The sequence below is a fragment of the Dermatophagoides farinae genome, chromosome 9, assembly GCF_024713945.1.
Source record: "Dermatophagoides farinae isolate YC_2012a chromosome 9, ASM2471394v1, whole genome shotgun sequence".
Taxonomy (NCBI): Eukaryota; Metazoa; Arthropoda; class Arachnida; order Sarcoptiformes; family Pyroglyphidae; genus Dermatophagoides; species Dermatophagoides farinae.
Window position 1 is genome coordinate 2,165,052 of NC_134685.1, and position 19,621 is coordinate 2,184,672.

The 19,621-nt window shown below is 29.1% G+C and overlaps 1 protein-coding gene across 7 annotated transcripts in view; it reads right to left on the reverse strand.

The window, feature by feature from the left end:
• Positions 1-17,648: 17,648 nt before the first annotated feature.
• mmd (disintegrin and metalloproteinase domain-containing protein mind-meld) overlaps positions 17,649-19,621 on the reverse strand; it is a 42,751-nt gene continuing 40,778 nt past the window's right edge. For all 7 annotated transcript variants that reach the window (XM_075733846.1, XM_075733847.1, XM_075733845.1 and 4 more), the window contains one exon: positions 17,649-19,501. In XM_075733846.1, coding sequence (XP_075589961.1) covers positions 18,983-19,501 — 519 coding nt within the window. In that variant the 3' untranslated portion in view covers positions 17,649-18,982. The remainder of the gene's footprint in view (positions 19,502-19,621) is intronic.

The following is a 19,621-nucleotide window of genomic DNA, read 5'->3' on the forward strand; positions in this document are numbered from 1 at the left end:
AAATTGTAAATTTTTCGTTTTTTATATTGACTCGTTGCTTGTTTGTTTGTTTGTTCATATGATGAATGTTTGCTCTGAATAAACATGCACACACACACAAGAAATGTATGTGTGCATATTGTACAAATAAAACCGACAAGTTGCTGTTGTTTAATGGTTATATATTGGATCGAAACAAAACAGACCAAAAAAAAAATTTGAATTGATAATGATGACGATAATGTCCATGTGTGGATTTGAATCAATTGAAGAATATATTATCGGTAGAACTGACCAGTTTTTTTGATTTTTTTGTTTCTCGGTCAAGGATTTTTTTGTTTTTTTTTTTGCTAGCTTTTTTTTCTGGAAAAAAAACTTCATTATTTGGTTATTGTTTTTCCTGTGAAAAAAAACGAAATGAAAAAAAATTTCAAGTTTCAAGATATAACCACTACCATTGAAATGATCACGAAAAAAAGTTGTATATTTTTTTATGGTGCAATAAATAATGAAAAAAAAGCAATGACCAATACGATGATTGCACACACCAATCATCAACAAATCGAATATAAAAAAAAACAACGCCAACAACAACAACAAAAACAATTCCAAAGTGATGCCAATTGACAAGTAAATGAAACACTTTGAATACAATGAAAATAAAGACAACAACAACAACAACAACAACAACAAACGACAAACAATCGGATTTATAAATTTCTTTATTATCATGAATGTAGTTATAATTGACAACATTGTATTCATGCTGGATGCTAGTAGTTAGTAGTAGTTGTAGCAGTTGGGTATTATTAAAATTGATGATGATCAAATCATTCAAATCATTTCAATTTTCTCTTTCCACTGACCATGTGTTTCTTAATTTTTATATTACATCGTGATGTAATCATCATCTTCATCATTTGATGATTTGTTTTTTTTTGTTTTGTTTATAATTTCTGGTCATTTGTTCATTGTTGTTTTAAATGATTGGGTTTCGTACACACACACACACACACACAGACAAACAAAAACATAGTTACAGAGTTAGCACCTGTTTATTCGATGATGATCACGATGCTTAAATGTTTTTTTTTTTTGGATTCCAAGAATAATTGATGATCAATTGATTAATTGTTTATCATTGGTAGTTGTCATATCATGTTGTTAAAAATTTCACTTTCCTTTTTTTTCCTTATCTTTTCCTTGTATTCTAATGAATATTGATGAATGGTGTGTGTGTGTGTGTGTGTGTAATCAATGAATGAATGATTCATACATTCATATATCATCAATATGACATCATTATTGCAATTGATGCGGCATTGATTAATTATGCGCAGATGTAGATGGCAGCACGTTGATCAAAAAAAAAATTTTTTTGAAAATACATTTTTCAACGATAGATGGCATCATATTTTTTTGTTTTTTGAATTTTAATCAAAATCAAAAAATTTTTTTTTTTTTCTTCAAATATCGCCCACATCATTTTTCTTTTCACATTCAAGATGAAACATGATGATGATGATGATGATGATGATGATGATGGAATAAATTTATATGGTCGATGAATTCAATTACATAAGCCACACTATTGATTGTATAGCTTGTTTGGTTGGTTTTGTGTATTGAAGAAAATTAATCTTATTTTATTTCATTTTGATAGATTCTGGAAGAATCTAGTACTCACAAAAACAAGTTTTTTTGTTTGTTTGTTTGTTTCGTTAAGAATATGAACCCGGATAACTATAATGACGACAACAACAACAACAACAAAAACAGTAACAACAATAACAACAACAACAACAACAAATGAATAGAGAGCTTGAATGAAAATGAAAAACAATTGACTAAAATGAATTTTCCTTGGTCCACTAAACTAAATATATATCCACTTTTGCAATTGAATCCAAATGAAAATTGTGAATCCATTTCATTTCAATTTATCGATCACAATATAAAATATAGTGATGACACACATACAAACACACACACACACACACATACACATATAGAATCGGTTTAATCTCATTCTGGAATCTCATCATTCTGGAATAAATGTCCATTTTCAATAATAATTTGTCTCTTACTGTCCATCTCTCTCTCTCTCTCTCGTTCGTTATTTGTTCCTTTGTGCAATCTACTAAGAATTCATTCATTCATTTCAATCAAGATTAGACCCAGTAGATGGATGGATGAAAATTCTTTATTTATCATTTGAATAGTCAACAAAAAAAAACTAGATAAAAGTTTTGTTTTTTTTTACTGAAATGCAAAAAATATCACTTTGAAAATTTTGGATAAATCAGTAGAGATTTAAGAGAAACAAAAAAAAATCCAGAAAAATTTTTCCAATTGATGATAATGATGATTACTATTCTAATGAATCGAGATTATAATCGGATTTTTTTTCTCCATTCATTCAACAACAACAACAACAACAACGACAACAACAACAAACGAAAACTACCGCAACAGACAGTAAAAAAAAAATGTTTCGGATTACCAACTAATACATATTTAAAATGGAATTTCAATGATTTGATTTCAATGATAATCATCATCATTATGATTATGATGATGATTATTACCACAAAAGATCTATCCACTTCTCTTTTTTGTTGGGGGGGTCATTCAAAGATAGTGAATGAATGAATTTTTTTTTTTTTTTGGTTTTGTTTTGGAACAAATAAACATTGAAAACAAGATTAAAAATATAAAATAAAATGGGATTATATATCCGTTTATATATCTTAATTTAATTTCGCTTTGCATTGTTCTTCTTCTTTGTAGTAGTAGTAGTGAGGATTATCAATCAATTGACCATGTGAATATTTTTTTTGGAGTTATTGTTGTTGTTGTTGATTTGTATGGAAACAGATTTTTGACTTTGATCCTTTCGTGTGTACGTGTGTGTGTGTGAAACCTTTGAATGTTGGAAAGTGGAAAACACCGACCATTGTCTAGCTGGGAAAAAAATGACGAGATTTTTTTTTTGTTGTTATTGTTGGTACTGCGATCTGTAGTTTAAAATAGTTGAAACGGATCTTAATGCTTTAAATTGTTTGATGATGATGATGATAATCATCATCATCGTTATGATGGAACTAAACACATTCATTTGTAAATACACACACACACCGTTGTATTACCGTGTAATTGAGACATTTCCATTACCTGTAGTAATGGTCTAATATTCGTAGTAGTAGTAGATGAAGAAGTAGAAGTTAAGCTACAAATAACAAAACAAAACCAAAAAAAAACGATAATAAATGCACCCAAACCAAAGATAAATTGTTGGATCATTGTTGTTGTTGTTGTTGAATGCCGTACAAACATACAAACAAAAAAACATGGGGGGTTGGTTGGTTGGTAGTAACCGAGACAGATTTAATCAATCAATCAATATGTGTGTGTGTGTGTGTGTCTGAGTCTGTTTGAATTGAATTTTTTTTTTAGGATCCATTTTTCAATCATTTTTGATTTAGTTATCATTTTTTTTCTCGAAAAAAAAAAATTTTATTTTGATCCAAGAAAAAAATACAGTATTCACATATGACGTATGTTTCGATGTTGATGATGATGATAATGATGGTGATGGTGATAATAAATCAAATTTAAAAAAAAACCCGGCAAACAAATAACCATCATAATCATTATCATCATCATCATCATCATCATCAACAACAACTTATCCATGAGATTTTCATTATTATTTTTGTTATTCAAGTTTTCAATTTTTTTTTATTCTTTTCAACACCATTCAATTCATTATATGATGACAATGAATCATTCATTCATTCATTCATTCAAATTCTATTGTGAGAATGTGTTGATATTCTCATTTGAGAATTTATTCATATAGAGAATAAACCAGAATCATAATAATAATAATAATAATAATCTTTTCAACAACAACAACAACAACAATAATAACAACAAAATGAATAAGAGATTCTGTTGTTGTTGTTGTTATTATTATTCTAACAACAAAAACAACAATGACAATAGCATCATTCATCCATCTATTTCATTACATTACACACACCCACACACACACACACATTCACAAAATACGAATCTTTCCATCAATCCAGATTATCATCATCATCATCATTATTATGGCCATAATGATGATGATGATGATGATGATAATTTTGTTGTTGTTGTTGTTGTGGTTGCTATATTTTATGGCAATGAGAGAGAAAGAGTGAGAAAAAGTTTTCTTGTTTCGAACAATGAATATTCTCCATTCATATATGCAATAATAATTATTATCTGTGTCTGTGTGTATGTGTATGTGTGTGTATGCACCAACAACTTTTAATTTCAATTTTTTTTTCTCATTCATCCACTAAAATTGTATCGACAAATTCTTTGATGAATTTTTTCATTCCATTCATTCAAATGGATGAAAATGGATGAAACATTCATTTTTTCCGTTGGAATTTTTCTCTGAAATAAAGTTTTCTTTTCTTCAACACAACGGAAATAGTTGGCTAGCCATTTCAATATTTATCCGGAAACAGTAAAACAACAGCGACCATCAACCACATGTCTGTTTTTGTTGTTGTTGTTGTTTATGATGACAACAATGAGAGAGAAAAAAAAAATTAAGAGCCTAAAATCGTCAAACGACAACAACAACAACAACAACAATATTATTGAATAACCGACAAACAATGTATAACCATGAGGGCCGTTAATCGTATTTAAAAAACAAAGATAAAATACCGGAGATCAAGACAAGAAAGAAATGAAAAAAAAATCCAATGAAAAGATATGAATTTCATATCATTTTTTTTCTTGTCTGGTAAAATTTCTTTCTTTGTGTGTGTGTAAGCTGCCGCAACTATTATTTTACCTATTTGTTTGATAAAAATGGCTGGCCCGATGGTGGACAAAAAAAGATGATGATGTTGATGAAACCGATATGTTGACATGATTGAGTAGGAAAAACATGAAAAGGTGATATGTGATATTTGTTGTTGTTGTTGTTGTGTCTAGACAAGAAAATTTTTTTTTTGTTCAAGTATTCCATTTGTGTGTGGGTATGTTATCCAGATCAATGTTTTCACTGGAAAACATTTTTTTCTTTTTTTTTTTTTTGGTCAATATTTGATTGATTTCAATCAAATATACAGATACAATACTTTTAGGTTAATTAAAAATTCTACATGTATTGATTTTTTTCTATTTTTTTTTATTCATTCATAAAACAACAACAACAAAATTAATTATTCCGATTGATTTCGATTGATTCTGTGTCTGGTTTCAATGAATGGGACTAGGCAAAAAAAAATTTATTGAATATTTGTGCCCAAAACAACAACAACAACGACGACAACAACAACAACAACAAACAACAACAACAAATACATTATATAAATTTGATAAATGATCTATTGACCTTGTGTTGGTCATTATACACAACCTTTGTTTGTATATATTGATTTTATTTATGATTATTATTTACTGCATACTGCAGTATATTGATTATTGAAAACCAGGAATGATTCTTCAATTGTGTTAAAGAGAGGAATGGGGAGTGACCATAGTAGTAGTAATAGAATATAAAGAAAAAAAATTTTGTATTTGCGTGGCAATAATATTAATTGTTTCACATTCAAATGGCACACCACCTTCTACCACAGAGAGTTTGTTTTGTGTTTCTTATATATATATTCATTAACACAAATTTGCACTGACCGTTATTTTTTTTTTTTTTTTTTTTTTGGTTCATTTGTCCATTGTGTGTGTGTGCGTTTTTTTTTGTTGTTTTGTTTCTGCATAAATTTTTTCGATTCACTTTTCAAATGTATATTGGTAATAATTATTTTGGATCAAATCAAAAAGAAAGAAAGAAAAAAATGATTGATTTTTTCTTTGTCTTTTTTTTCATTTCATTTCATTTCATCATTGATGATGATGATGATGATGATGAAAAGTTTTTTGTTGTTGTTGTTGTTGTTGTGCATAGCAGCCGGTTCTTCGATGATGATGATGATGATGATGACGACCGAAAAAAAAGTTTGGAATTATTTTGGATCGTTTTTTTTTCTTCGTTCCATTTGGAACGAAAAAAAAATCATTATTAGTACGCTGGTTTGTTTTTTTCCACTGCTGCTGCTGCTGCTGTCGCTGCTGTACCACTGACCGATCATATTTGTTTTTTTTTCTTTTTTTGCACTTTTTTTTCCATGGCCATTCATGGATCGTTTTTTTTTTTTTTTTTTGGCTGGGCATACGTTATTGATGCTTTTGAAATAAATAAAAAAAAAGATTTGCTGATGATTTTGGTCTTTTTGTTTTTCGTTTTTGTTTTTCGTTTTCGTTTCATCATTACGATACACAAAGTCATTACGTTTCAAGAATAAAATGAAATGAAATGAAAAAACAAAACAAAACAAAACAAAAAAAAACGACGATGAATTTCCAACTAACGAATTGCGATTCCATTCCATTCCATTCTTTTTTTCAGTTTACATTTACCGTTATTCTTCATGACCAGGGTGTTTGTTTGTTTGTTTTTCATTTTGCTTTTGGATATTAAAAAGCTTTTCTCTCTTTTTGTCCTGATCTACTACTACTACTTTGGGTGCTTTGAAATTGAGTACAAATTTTGTTTGTTTGTTTGTTTTTTTTCGCTGTTTTTCATTTCGTTAAGAATTCAATTTTTCATTGGAATTATTATTTTAACGAAATCAAGACAGAAAAAAAATTTTCTGCCGTTCAAAATGAATAAAATCGGTAGATCATCAATACACCATACAATGGTCGAATCGAAATGGAATGAAAAAAAATCAAATATCCATGTTCCAAAAAGAAAATCAGATGAAATCAGATGACCTGGAACAACTGGAACAACAATAACAACAAAATGGCTAATTGAATCTTAATGTTTTTTTTTCTACTTTTCATCAAAAACACAATCGTCTCTCTCGGTTTTTCTCCATGATGATTGGAGAACAACCAAAAAAAAAAAAAAAAAAATGGCAAACAATCTCATAATGATGATGATGAAATAAGAGATTTGATTTCACCACCGTATTGGATGGATTTGAATGTCAATATCAAATTATTTTATATATAGAGATGGATTGATTGATTTGAAAATCTCAATTTCTTTTTTTTCTGTGATTCGATCCAACAAACAGGCATTCATTGAACACAAACATCAAAACAATTTATTTTTGTGTTGTTTTTTTTTCACGAGTCTAAGTGCGATAATTGACTCTTTTGCACTCAATAATGGAAAAAAAACACTGGCATTCTATAGATTCATTTTTTATGTTTGTTAAAATGAATAAATCGATCGATCGATTGTGTGTGTGTGTGTGTGTTCGATGATCAAGGGAAAAACTTGTTGATTGCCAAGATCGATTGTCAAAGATTGTGTGTGTGTGAAGAGTGAAAAAAAAGAAAAAAAAGGTGAAAATGTCAAAGAACAATACCAATGGCTATGGAAAATTTTTGTTTTCAATAATAATAAAAAAAACAAACAAACAATCAAAAAAGTTTACATAAACATTGATTTTCATGTCGATTATTTGTAATTTGACACGTCAATTTCGTTTTTTTTTTTGATTGTCGCCATTGTCGTCAATCAAATATAACCAATGATGATGACCAATGACCTTTTTTTTAGGTATGGGTCATACATATACGTGCATGGCCTGTCTCGTCTGGTCGTCGTCGTCGTCATCATCATCATCATCATTGCTGTTACTAATAATAAATGTATGTGATGATGACATTTATAGCCACAACAACAACAACAACAACAAACACCAATTATCTTTGTCCGAACATGCAGGTATTTTTCATCAATTTTTTTTCTTTATGTCAAATTATTGAAAAATTCAATAGATTTTATATATAGGTTTAATTTTGATTAATAGAAAGAAAAAAATTTTATCATCATCATCATCATCATCAGACATTACTCAATAAAATCGTGAGATTGCGATTGCGATTGTGATTGATTCAATTCAATCCAATTCAATTCAATTCAATTCAAATCAAATCGTTTTACCACCGACTGTGTTTGTTTGTGTTTTTTTTTTTGACAATTAAAATGCAAAACAAAAATGATGTTATTGTGTCTGTAAAAAAAAAAAAAATTGCTGCTGTGAAACGATATTTATACACACACACACAATCTGTTTGTTTTTTTTCACACTTTATTTTATTTTTTTGTTCTCATTTCAAGAGAACAAAACCTTTTTTTTCGGCCTATATATAATGATGTCATCGTCATCATCATCATCATCATAACGATATCGATACACACCCACCACCGCCACCACCTCCTTATTCAATGTAGCATCATTATGGCCGAGTTTTGGATTTTTTTTTCTCTTCATTTTCTCAGAATTGTTTTTTTTTTGTCTCTTGTCTAACGATCGATCCGTCGGCTGGATATTTTTTTTTTTTTTTTTGTTCACCATATAAGATGATCGTTAATTAAGACATCCAAGTGACAAATGGTGATTTTTTTTTTTTTTTTTTCTGGTTCACTAAAATAGATTCTTACTAGAAATGTAATGTAACACGAATATAGAAGTAAATAATTGGTCCAATTTATATTTATGTGTAGTTGTAGTATACTGAAGATATTTACAACATTTACGTGTTATTTGTTCTGATGATTGTCGCTGTTGTTGTTGTTGTTGTTGTTGTAGTTGTTGTTGTCATCTGAAAAGTTTGGCAACCATACACACAAATGACGGAAAAGTGAAAACGAGAAAAATAACACTCAAAACTCAAAAGAAATCATTTAAAATGATGATATTAAACCACACAATAATAAGATAATGATGAATGAATTTGAAAATAAAAATAAAAAAATTTAAAAAAAAAATTCCCTATATAACCCTGAGGGTTATTTGACTTTCGATTATTCAACATGTTTTTTTTTACTTTAAAAATGAAATAATGGATGAACCATTTTCATTTCATCTAGGACATCAATTTAGTCTGAATAACCAACCAATGAAAACATCTGGATCAAGACCCTATGTGGGGGATATAAAAAAAAACAGAAATGTTTCAGGAACAACCATATAATTGATTCAAAATCAATGAACACAATGGGTACAATTCAAATACAAACACACACACACTAGTACACACAATGAAATACGAATTTTATTCAATTATTGATTCATTCGATGATGATGATGATGATGATAGAAATCCATTTTTTTTCCATTTTGTACATACAGAAAAAAAGTCCATGTTTTGTTCCATATATCCAAATATCAAATCAAATGAATTGATCACTGTGTGTGTGTGTGTGTGTGTAGTGATTATCTGAATATTTGATTGAAAAATGAATGAGAAAATCAAATATTTTTCAAATTTAAAATTTAAATTTTACGTATTTCATTTTTTTCTCCTGTAGAATAACAAAAAAAAAATTGTCATTATGAATTAGAATTCAGTATGTTGTGTACATTGAAAACATTATACTTGCGGCAGAATTCAGTGAAAATTGAGATTGTTGGAAATGTTCTGGAAATATTTTTCTTGGTGAATAATGAATGGCGAAAAAAAACAACAACATTTGAAAGAATTTAAATTCAAATCAATCATAATCATTTGAATCAAATATTCATTGATATATCACGTATTTTATGAAATTGAGATTGAGATTGAAATTCTTAAAATAGAATATGTGTCTCTGTGTGTGTGTGTGTGTGTGTTTATCTCAATTTTTGTTTATTATGTAATTTGATATAAACGGTGAATATATTGAAATTGAATAATGTAATCATTCATCATTCATCATTTATCGTTTATAATATTTCGATAATTATGTTATCATCCGACAAATAATAATAACGATGATGATGATGAATGGTAAATGTTGATTTTGATTTTGATTTTGAAAATCACATTTGGTCCCATTTTAGTATATTGAATATATGATATATAAAATTACCGCTGTGGGTGTTGACCATATAATATATTTGTCTGTTTTTTTTTACTGGCTTTTTACCCTGCAGCGTATGTCGTAGGTCATCATTGTCATGTTTAACAACAAAAGTGTACGACCCAAAAATAGGCGTATCTAGCTACACATATCTAACTATAAGGTGAATAGCAAGCTAGTCCCGATAAGGTAGCTATAGCTAGGTCTTATTGTAAATGTGGTATATAAATATGAGAGAAAAAAACACCGGTGGCAACACAGACAAAAAAAAATTCAATTTCAATTTAAAAAATTTTTTTTTTGCTGAAATTTTTAATGAATTTAAATGAATGAGAACAATCAATCAATCAATCAATAGTCAATTATGTCATCAAGATCATTTTTTATGGATACATTATTGGATCATCATCATCATCATTCGACCAGTAATCATCATCAACAATCATCATCACAATACAATCGAATATTCAATGATCATGATCAATATGATTTAAATATTAATCCAGCAGCAGCAGCAGAAGTGCAATCAAACAAACAACAAACATCAATAGCAATGGCATTACAACAACAACAACTACAACAACAACAACAACCGACAACAACGGAAACAGCATTCAAATCATTATTGAATGATTATCAAAAATTCTATTCTAATTATATAATGGGACCAGCATTTTTTCTTTCACAAAATCTACTACCACCACCGCCAACCCCACTGCCACCACCACCGCCACCAGTATTATCACCAAAATCACGAGAAGAATTATTGATCAAGTTGAATCACCATCATCAACGACATTATCAATTACCGACAAAAAAACTGATGAAAAAATCCATTGAAATCGAATACGATAAAGATGGCGATGACCATGATGATGATGATGATGATGATGAGAGACAAAAAATGGTTAAAAGAAAACAATCAACCAGATTGGATAAAGTGAAGAAAATTAAATGTTCAACAACAACATCATCATCATCATCATCGATGAAAACATTGAAAAATGACGATAACCAAACAAAAGCTTCATCTACATCCGGTTCATCATCATCATCGATGACTATGGCAACAACAACGGCATCAAGTTCATCATCATCATCATCATCATCATCAAGCCGGCTACGTACAGCATTCACATCGACACAGATTATACATTTGGAACATGAATTTGCAAAAAGTATGTATCTATCAAGATTACGACGTATTGAAATTGCACATTATTTAGGATTAAGTGAAAAACAGGTAAAAATTTGGTTCCAAAATCGTCGTGTTAAACATAAAAAAGAACAACATAATAATAATAGCCATGATCAATATCATCAACGATTTATTGGTAATAGCCAAAAAAGTCCAAATCCAACATCACCATCAACAACAACAACAACAACAACGACAACAACAACAAATCGAATATGTAAATGTGAATGTGAACATCATCAATGTTCATCATCATCATCATCATCATCGATCATTGTAAATAAAACAGGCGATAATTCGGAAATTATAATCAATTCAAACAATACAAAATCATCGATCGATGATGATGATGATTGTGATCAATTATACGGTGATGATGATGATGATGATGAATGAATGAATGGGAATAAAAATGAATGACCTGAAAAAGGTCATTCCGGTCCGGTTTTTATGATTTATTACCAACAACAACAACAACAACAATACCGAACAACGAAAAAAAAACTATATCACAAATATGTCACCAATAATGGTAAATAACAATGAGAATTTTTGTTTTCGAACCATATGTGCGTTCGTGTGTGTGGACAAATTATTCATTGAGAACAACAACGAAAAAAAATGACCGATGGCCGTTTGATTATAATTATAATGACCATAATAATCATAAATCTTTTCATATATGTGTATATTGTTTTGATAAAATAAAAACAAAATTGATTTCATTTTTATTATATATAAAAAAAATAAATAAAATTTTTTCTTGTAAACAAAGTTTGAAAAGTTTTTGAAAATTTTTTTTTTTTATTTATGACTAACAGACAAAAAAGGAGTGTGTGTGTGTGAATGAGAGTGTCGAGTTCCAGGAACTGGATTTTTTTTTGTTCATTGGAAAAAAAATTGAAACACTAGAACCGTTTAAAAAAAACATATACAAATCAATCAATCTAACGGCTGTTTTTTTTTGGGCGCACGAGTCTTTCATTTATATATACATGTTCAGCCAAATCAATCAATCAATCAATCAATAATGAAATGATAATGAAAATTTCATTGTGAATATAAACTAAAAAGAAATCAAATCAGCTAATCAATCAATCAATATTTTTTTTATTATGACAAAAGGTAACAACAACAACAACAACTGAATTGGCGTTGAAACTGTGGACCGAATGGATTTTTTTGTTTGATTGTTTGCACGTTTTTTTTTGGTAGACAAAGGATTCAAATTTACATTTTTTTTTTGTTTTGTTTGAAATTAACATTTTCTCGCTGATTACAATCAATACAGAAATGGAACAGAAATTATTTGCACTTCTATATGTCGTTTATTTTTTGGCACCTGAAAAAAATTGTTTGTGATTTATTTCAACGAAAAATTTATCATCATCATCCATTTATTTTTGTTTCATATGTGTGTGTGTGTGGAAGATGAAAATTTCGCAATTTCAAAACCACACACACACACACACACACACACACACACACACAAAAGTTTCAAATTTCCACCAATATTTTTTTTTCATAATTTTCGCTTCAATTCAAAACCAATTTTCATCATCATCATCATCGTCATCATTATCAACACGATTATTATGATTGATTTGATTTTTTTCCTTTGGACCGGAATTTTTTTTTTCTCCTACCATTTATTTGGTTTGGTTTTCAGTCAACATTAATTCTAGACAAAAATCTCCTGGATTTAATTTACCATAAAAAGAAACAAAATTCAATTCGTTTTCATTTTTTTTTTTTAAATCCAATCGATTGTTATTATGATCGATATTTTTCGGGTATATAAATAAATTCGGATTGAAAATTATCTAACCTAAATTATTAAAAAAAAGACAAAAGATTTGTCTCGTTGTTCCTGGAACGATGGATAAATTGTTCAACATTCCTTTATATGAAATTTTTTTTTCAAAAAAAAACATCACTAGCTATACATTACCAATCAATGATGACCAATGGTCAAAAAGTATCCATTATTATTAATTTAGTTAGTCCATTCTTTATTTGGATCACATTTTGGCCACCAATTTGAAAAGAAATTGAAACTAGCTTCGGGCATATTGTTTGTGTGTGTGTGTGTGTGTGGCCATGTGTTTATTTATTCAATTCAATTCAATTATTGATTGATTATGAATTGAATCAATTTTTATTTTGACATGAACAACAGGAAAAAAATGGCCAATCAAATTAATTCTACCATGTAATAAGAATCATAATCATAATTCATTATAATTTGTCATAATAATAATCAATGAATGAATGAATAATCGAATGAATATGATTGGTTTACACATACTTGAACAAATATAAAAGATACATTTTTGCATGCAATGGGACCTAGCTTGCGCGGTTCCATATTCAATGGTGCTCATCATATTTCAACCAAATTGCGCGTGTGTGTGTGTGTGTGTGTGTAATAAAAAAATCGGTAATAGATCATTTGATGATCTATGGATCAATTGAACCATAATGATGATCATCATCATTGAATGAATGAATGGATAGCTAATGGAAAATCAAAACAAATCGTTGGTGGTGGTATATTAAATTATGAATTAAAGTCAATCAATAATGATGATGATGATGATGACGATAAAGAAATGGAATGAAATAAGAAGAAAAAAAAACCAGTAAAATACTACCAAGATCAGAGTGGCTGTGAATGGAAATACAAAAAAAAAATCCTTTACAAACACAACATACAAATTTACCGTTCACATCCACAACAATCCGGGAAATCTATTCGGTTTTATAATCCTGTTTCAATGTCAAAAACAAAACACAAACACACACACAGCCCAAGAGAGAGAGAGAGAGAGAATGGGATTCACAAAAGAAAATGTCAAATGCCGTGCCCGATTTTTTCGTTGTTGTTGAGATTGAAAGAAGAAGCACATAATGTTCATTATCGATGATTTTTGAATCAATTTTTTTTCACTCCTTTTTCATTTCCTTTTTTTTCAAAATTCATTTCACAATTAATAATTGTGATTATTATTATTACCAATCAATCGAAACGAAAGGATTACCCATTATATATTGTACACATTTGACAAATGATAATGAATGAATGAATGAATGAAAAAAATTTTCTTCAAGTGAAAATCCAATTCAATCCAATCCAATAGAGAGAAAATGTTCTCAGCACACAAAAACAGTTTCATCATTCAAAAAATGGAGGAAAATCCTCAATTTTTCATCATCAATTGATAAACTCAAACAAACTCACTGCTCAGATAATTAACCTTTTTAATACTAAATATAAATATATGAGAAGCACAAAAAAAATGAAAAAAAATTTTTCCTTTAATCAAACAATCATCATTTGATTAATGATGTTTGAATTCCGTGTGTGTGTGTGTGTGCGTGTACACCTTAAACGACAAAGGGTGTGTGTGTGTGTTGGTGATTAAACAAATAATCAATTTCACATCGTCAACAAACAAACAAACAATGATGTTGATGACTCAATTTACCGTAGGTTTGCATCTCTTTTTTTTTGGATGATTCAATTTGAAAAAAAAACGAACACAAACGATGGCCAAATATTGACAGTGAAAAAAAAACAAATGCAAACAATTTTTACACAATAATAATAATAATTAATCCTTTTGGTCCATTTGGCCATCGTTTTTTTTTCTTTGATTTAAAAAATTTTCACTTTGATCCAAATGTTTATTTTTTTCCATGGAAATTTCTCATCATAATTTGAATTTTTTTTTCAACAACGAAAAAAAAATGAACCGTGATGCAACACAAAGAATAAAAAAAACGTGAAAATTTATGAAGCAAACAAACAAGAAGAAAAAAAAACGGGTTAACAGTAAACAAACCGCATATGGAAAAACTATAGGGCTAACCCTTGATTTATTTATTTTTTTTTTTTATTCACACTCACTCACTTACCACTGATTGTTGATTCAATTTCAACGTCAAGTGGGATAATTTATGGCCATTACACCGTGAATCAAAGAACAGAACACACACACATACACACCGATCCTAAGACATAGACCGAACAAACAAACAAACGAACGGATGGATGGATGGATGGATGAAAAGTTTTCATTCAAAGTTTTATTATTTATTTATTTGAGATTTTAATTTTTTTTGTTTTGTTTTCTCTTTTTTAACTTTTCCAATGAAAAACAACAATATTGAATGTGAATATGGGGTTAATAAAATAATTGCCGGTAATTGTTTTGGGATCCGTTTTTTTTTGTTGTTGTTGTTGTTGTTGAAATTCAATCCATCCATCCATCCATCCGTATAAAGTCAATTGGCTAAATTAATTGGGTCTTGGATCACATTTACACACACACACAGACAGGGTTACCCTTCTTGGTTTTATTAATTCTTTTTCTGAATTCAATTTTTATTCAATTGGATGGATTTTAGTTTTAAAGTTTTTCATGGTCATTGGATTAACTCGTTCGTTTTTTTTTGCTGCTTGTATACAGATTCAAATATCTTATTATCGATATTAATGATGATTTTGGATCAATTCGACCTTGGAGCTATGAAAAATTTTTTTTTGTTTCACCCCTCTCATTTTGATTCATTATTCAACGATTTGATTGAGAAATTTGAAAACTTTTTTTTCTTCTTATTTAAAGGAAAATTAATTGCCCAATATTATAATCGATTTCAATATTTATTTTTGACTTAACATATGTGTATGAGCAGCACGTGTGTTTTGACCCGAATCATCAATTGAATGATGATGGTAGTGGGAAATGATGTATATATCAAATATAAGGTAACAAAACAAAACAAAAAAAAATCTTCTGTTTCAGTCCATTTCCATGAAGAAACAGTGTGTGTGTGAACAGTAAAAAAAAAAAGAAAACCGAAAAACCACACAAAGGTAGCCAATGTATATATATATATATAAATGACGTCTTTATTTATTTTCAATACGTTTTTTGTGTGTGTGTGTGTGTGTATGTGATTGATGATGACACATCATTTACCTTTTTTTTTCATTCGCAATACATATGGTCAATAAATTTTTCGATTATCAAACTAAAGATTTTTTTTGGTGAATGGAAAAAAAACATATGAGTGTGCATGCAGTGTCGTTCGTTCGTCTCCCGACATTTTCATATCCGAGAACAATTTGTAACCAATTTGAAACTAATTTCAATATCAATACTCGAAAGATTTCTTTTCTGGAAAAAAATTTTTCTCTTTTCATTTTCTTTTTTCTTCTTGGGTTGACAACTAAATTTCAATAATAATAATGATATTCGTTTGTGATTCAAATTTTTCGGTTTTTCTCTTTCTTTTCATCGAATGAAATGAAATGAATTGAAAAAATTTTATTCATTTTCACACATTTTGAATTTTTATGTTCATTTTCCATTTCGTTTTTTTTTGTTGTTGTTGTTGTTGTTGAAATACCATAAAATGACAATCATTTTTTCATTGATGATGAATTAATAATAATCAACGACCGATATTCAGCTACTACCATTCAGTTTGAATGATAAAAGTAATAAAAAAGCCAATAAATTCCGTTAGAGAGATGTATGCAAAGTAGTGGCCACCACCAATGGAACATATGTGGAACATAAACATGAATCCAATTCGAATATTTGTTTCTTTGCTCTAATTAGATTGTTTTAGATCGGTTTTTTGTTTGTTTTGGGTGCGTGTGTTCAATCAGAAACGTTTTCGATATGCCAACCAGTGTCTTTGAACATCATTTTTCCATTGTTTTTTTCATTGCAATAATGATGATGATCATGGATGCAATGTCATCATCGGAAAAATGTTGGCAAATCACTGAAAACATAATGAAATGTACACAAGAAGTAAGTGAAAATTGGTCTTGTATCATACAATTAACATACGATGGTCATAATCAATCATCAAACAAGCGAATCTTGATGAATTGTGGCCACAATGAAGCAATGATTTGTTGTCCAATTTGGAATTTTATCGATTGTTTACGAGATTTATGTTTAAATTCAAAATTAATTTCATCCATATTCATGGCTGATATACAAAAAATTCATCGACATCATTGTCAACATTTTCAATATGATTCACAGGGATGTAAACAATATGAAAGATTTGTACGTAATCCATTCTTGTTGGATCCATTCGATCATGATGATATCATGATGATGAATGTTGCTGAAAAATCTGATCAAACAAATAGATCAATTTTACATTATAAAAATAACGACAATAATGATAGTTTTGATGATTTAAACAGAACATCATTGGCACCAATGTCATTACCACAATTTACAACAAAAATGACCATTAAGAATAAGAAACTATTGTCAGATTTTCTGCGGACAATTCGATATTTATTATTTTGGATTGCCATATACAGTTCTATCATTATATTTGGGCCATTTATCTGGAATGATCCATCATCATCGACAGATGATATCAATGAATAGATTGTAAATGCAAATTGAATAAAAAGAAAATAAACAAATGATGATTTGGAATAATCGATTGTTGACAATCGATTCTATCAATGTACATTCAAAAGATTCGAAAATTTCATTTCATTTCAAAAAAAAAAGAATTATTAAAATTTTATTATTTCCATTTTCTTCACTATTATATAATAATGATGATTATAAATGTGTAATAAAGATAAAACAAATTATTTACAACGCGAAAACAATAATAATAATGATGATAATCCGAAACCGTTATATAACTAATGATGATGATGATGATGATGATGATGATTATGAATGATGATCAAATGTTGTGCATATGCAAATATCAATATATAATTTATATAATATGGATAATTGTTCGTGAAAGATCCATATGGGCATTTGTGAGAAACGAAAAAAAATAAATAAAACAACGACGACTAAAAATACAACTCAACAATGGAAATATTCACAAAGATTCATTAAACAAAAATCGGTAAGAAAAAGAGAGAGATATTAATATTTTCGGTTCGGTTCAATGATTTGGGCATTTTGTATAATGATTGATATAAAATAATTAGTGATGAATGTGGAAAGAAACTAAAAAAATGAAAAATTCTCCTAATTGATTTATTACAATTTTATATATTTCAGATTTTGAATCATCATGAATAATAATAATTAATTAATTAATTTAGACTTTATATTCTTGATATTGTAATGATGGCCGATGTTTACGATAAACTTTCATTTTCATCATTTGATTATCAATATTATTATTATTATTATTTGATTCGGATGTTGTTGTCGTTGCTGTTGTTGTAGCAGTTGATGATGATGATGATGATGAATCAATTGTAGTTCTAGTTCGAGTTTGAATATTATTGGCCACATTGTTAACATCATCATCATTGATTGTTAACATAATTGGTGTTTTATCACCATTTTTATCATCATCATCATCATTATCATCATTATCATTATGATGATCCTTACAACAACAGCTAGTTGATTCTGATGTTGTCGTTGTAGTAGTAGTAGTGGTAGTAGCTTCTGATGGAATTTCCGTTTCCATATCCGTTTTAGTCATCATCATCATACAGCATATATTATGATCATGATCATCATCATTATCATGATCATGATCATCATCATCCTGATCATCACCATCTTGTTTCAATGCCAACATTAATGATTGTTCCTGTAATCGTAATTCACGACGTTGTTTTCGCCGTAAAATTGTTGCCATAGATAATGTTGATGTATCGGATGATGTATCCGATGTTGTACTGGTTGTGGTTATCATTGTTTCCATTGTTGCCGTCGCTGTTGTCGATTTATTATTGGAGGTCTGTGTCATTTTTTTCAATTGTCCAATCAATAATTCTTCTTCCGTTGTAATTATATCATCAATTTCTTCCGGTACAGGTGTAACTATAAATCGTGATGATTTCATTGTTGCTGATGCTGTTGTTGTTGTTGTTGTTGACCGATCATTGTCGTTGTTGTTGTTGTTGGCGTTATTGATGAAGGAAGTGGTGTTATCGATTGTGGTTGCTGTTGTTGCTGTGGCTGTTGTTGTTGTTGTTGTTGTTGTTGTTGAGCACGTGTTTGTTGTATTAGCTGTTGAAAATGATATTGTCGGGCCATTTCTTCTAGCCATTGTCGTGGTAATGTACAATAATTGTTCTGTACTGTTTGTTGGTATGGTTGTTGTTGTTGTTGTTGTATCGAATTTGTTGTTGCTGTTGTCATCGTCATCGGATGTGGAAATGGATTCAATTGTGGAAATTGTTCTGTTTCCATAGGTGTTGTCATATGGATTGAATAATGTTGTTGTTGTTGTTGCTGTTGTTGGTGCTGCTGTTGCTGTTGGCGACGTTGTTGATGTAATTGCGGTAGTAATTGTTGTGATAATCGTTGTGGGAGTTGTATGGGCAATGATTGACGATTCGAACGGCGTATTGAACACTGTTTGAAAAAAATCAAATAAAAAATGAAAATGAATAAAGACAATGATAAAAAAATGTAGTGAATCTCTACAAAGTTTGATTCAAACAAAATGAATCTCTATAATCTATATTTATATTA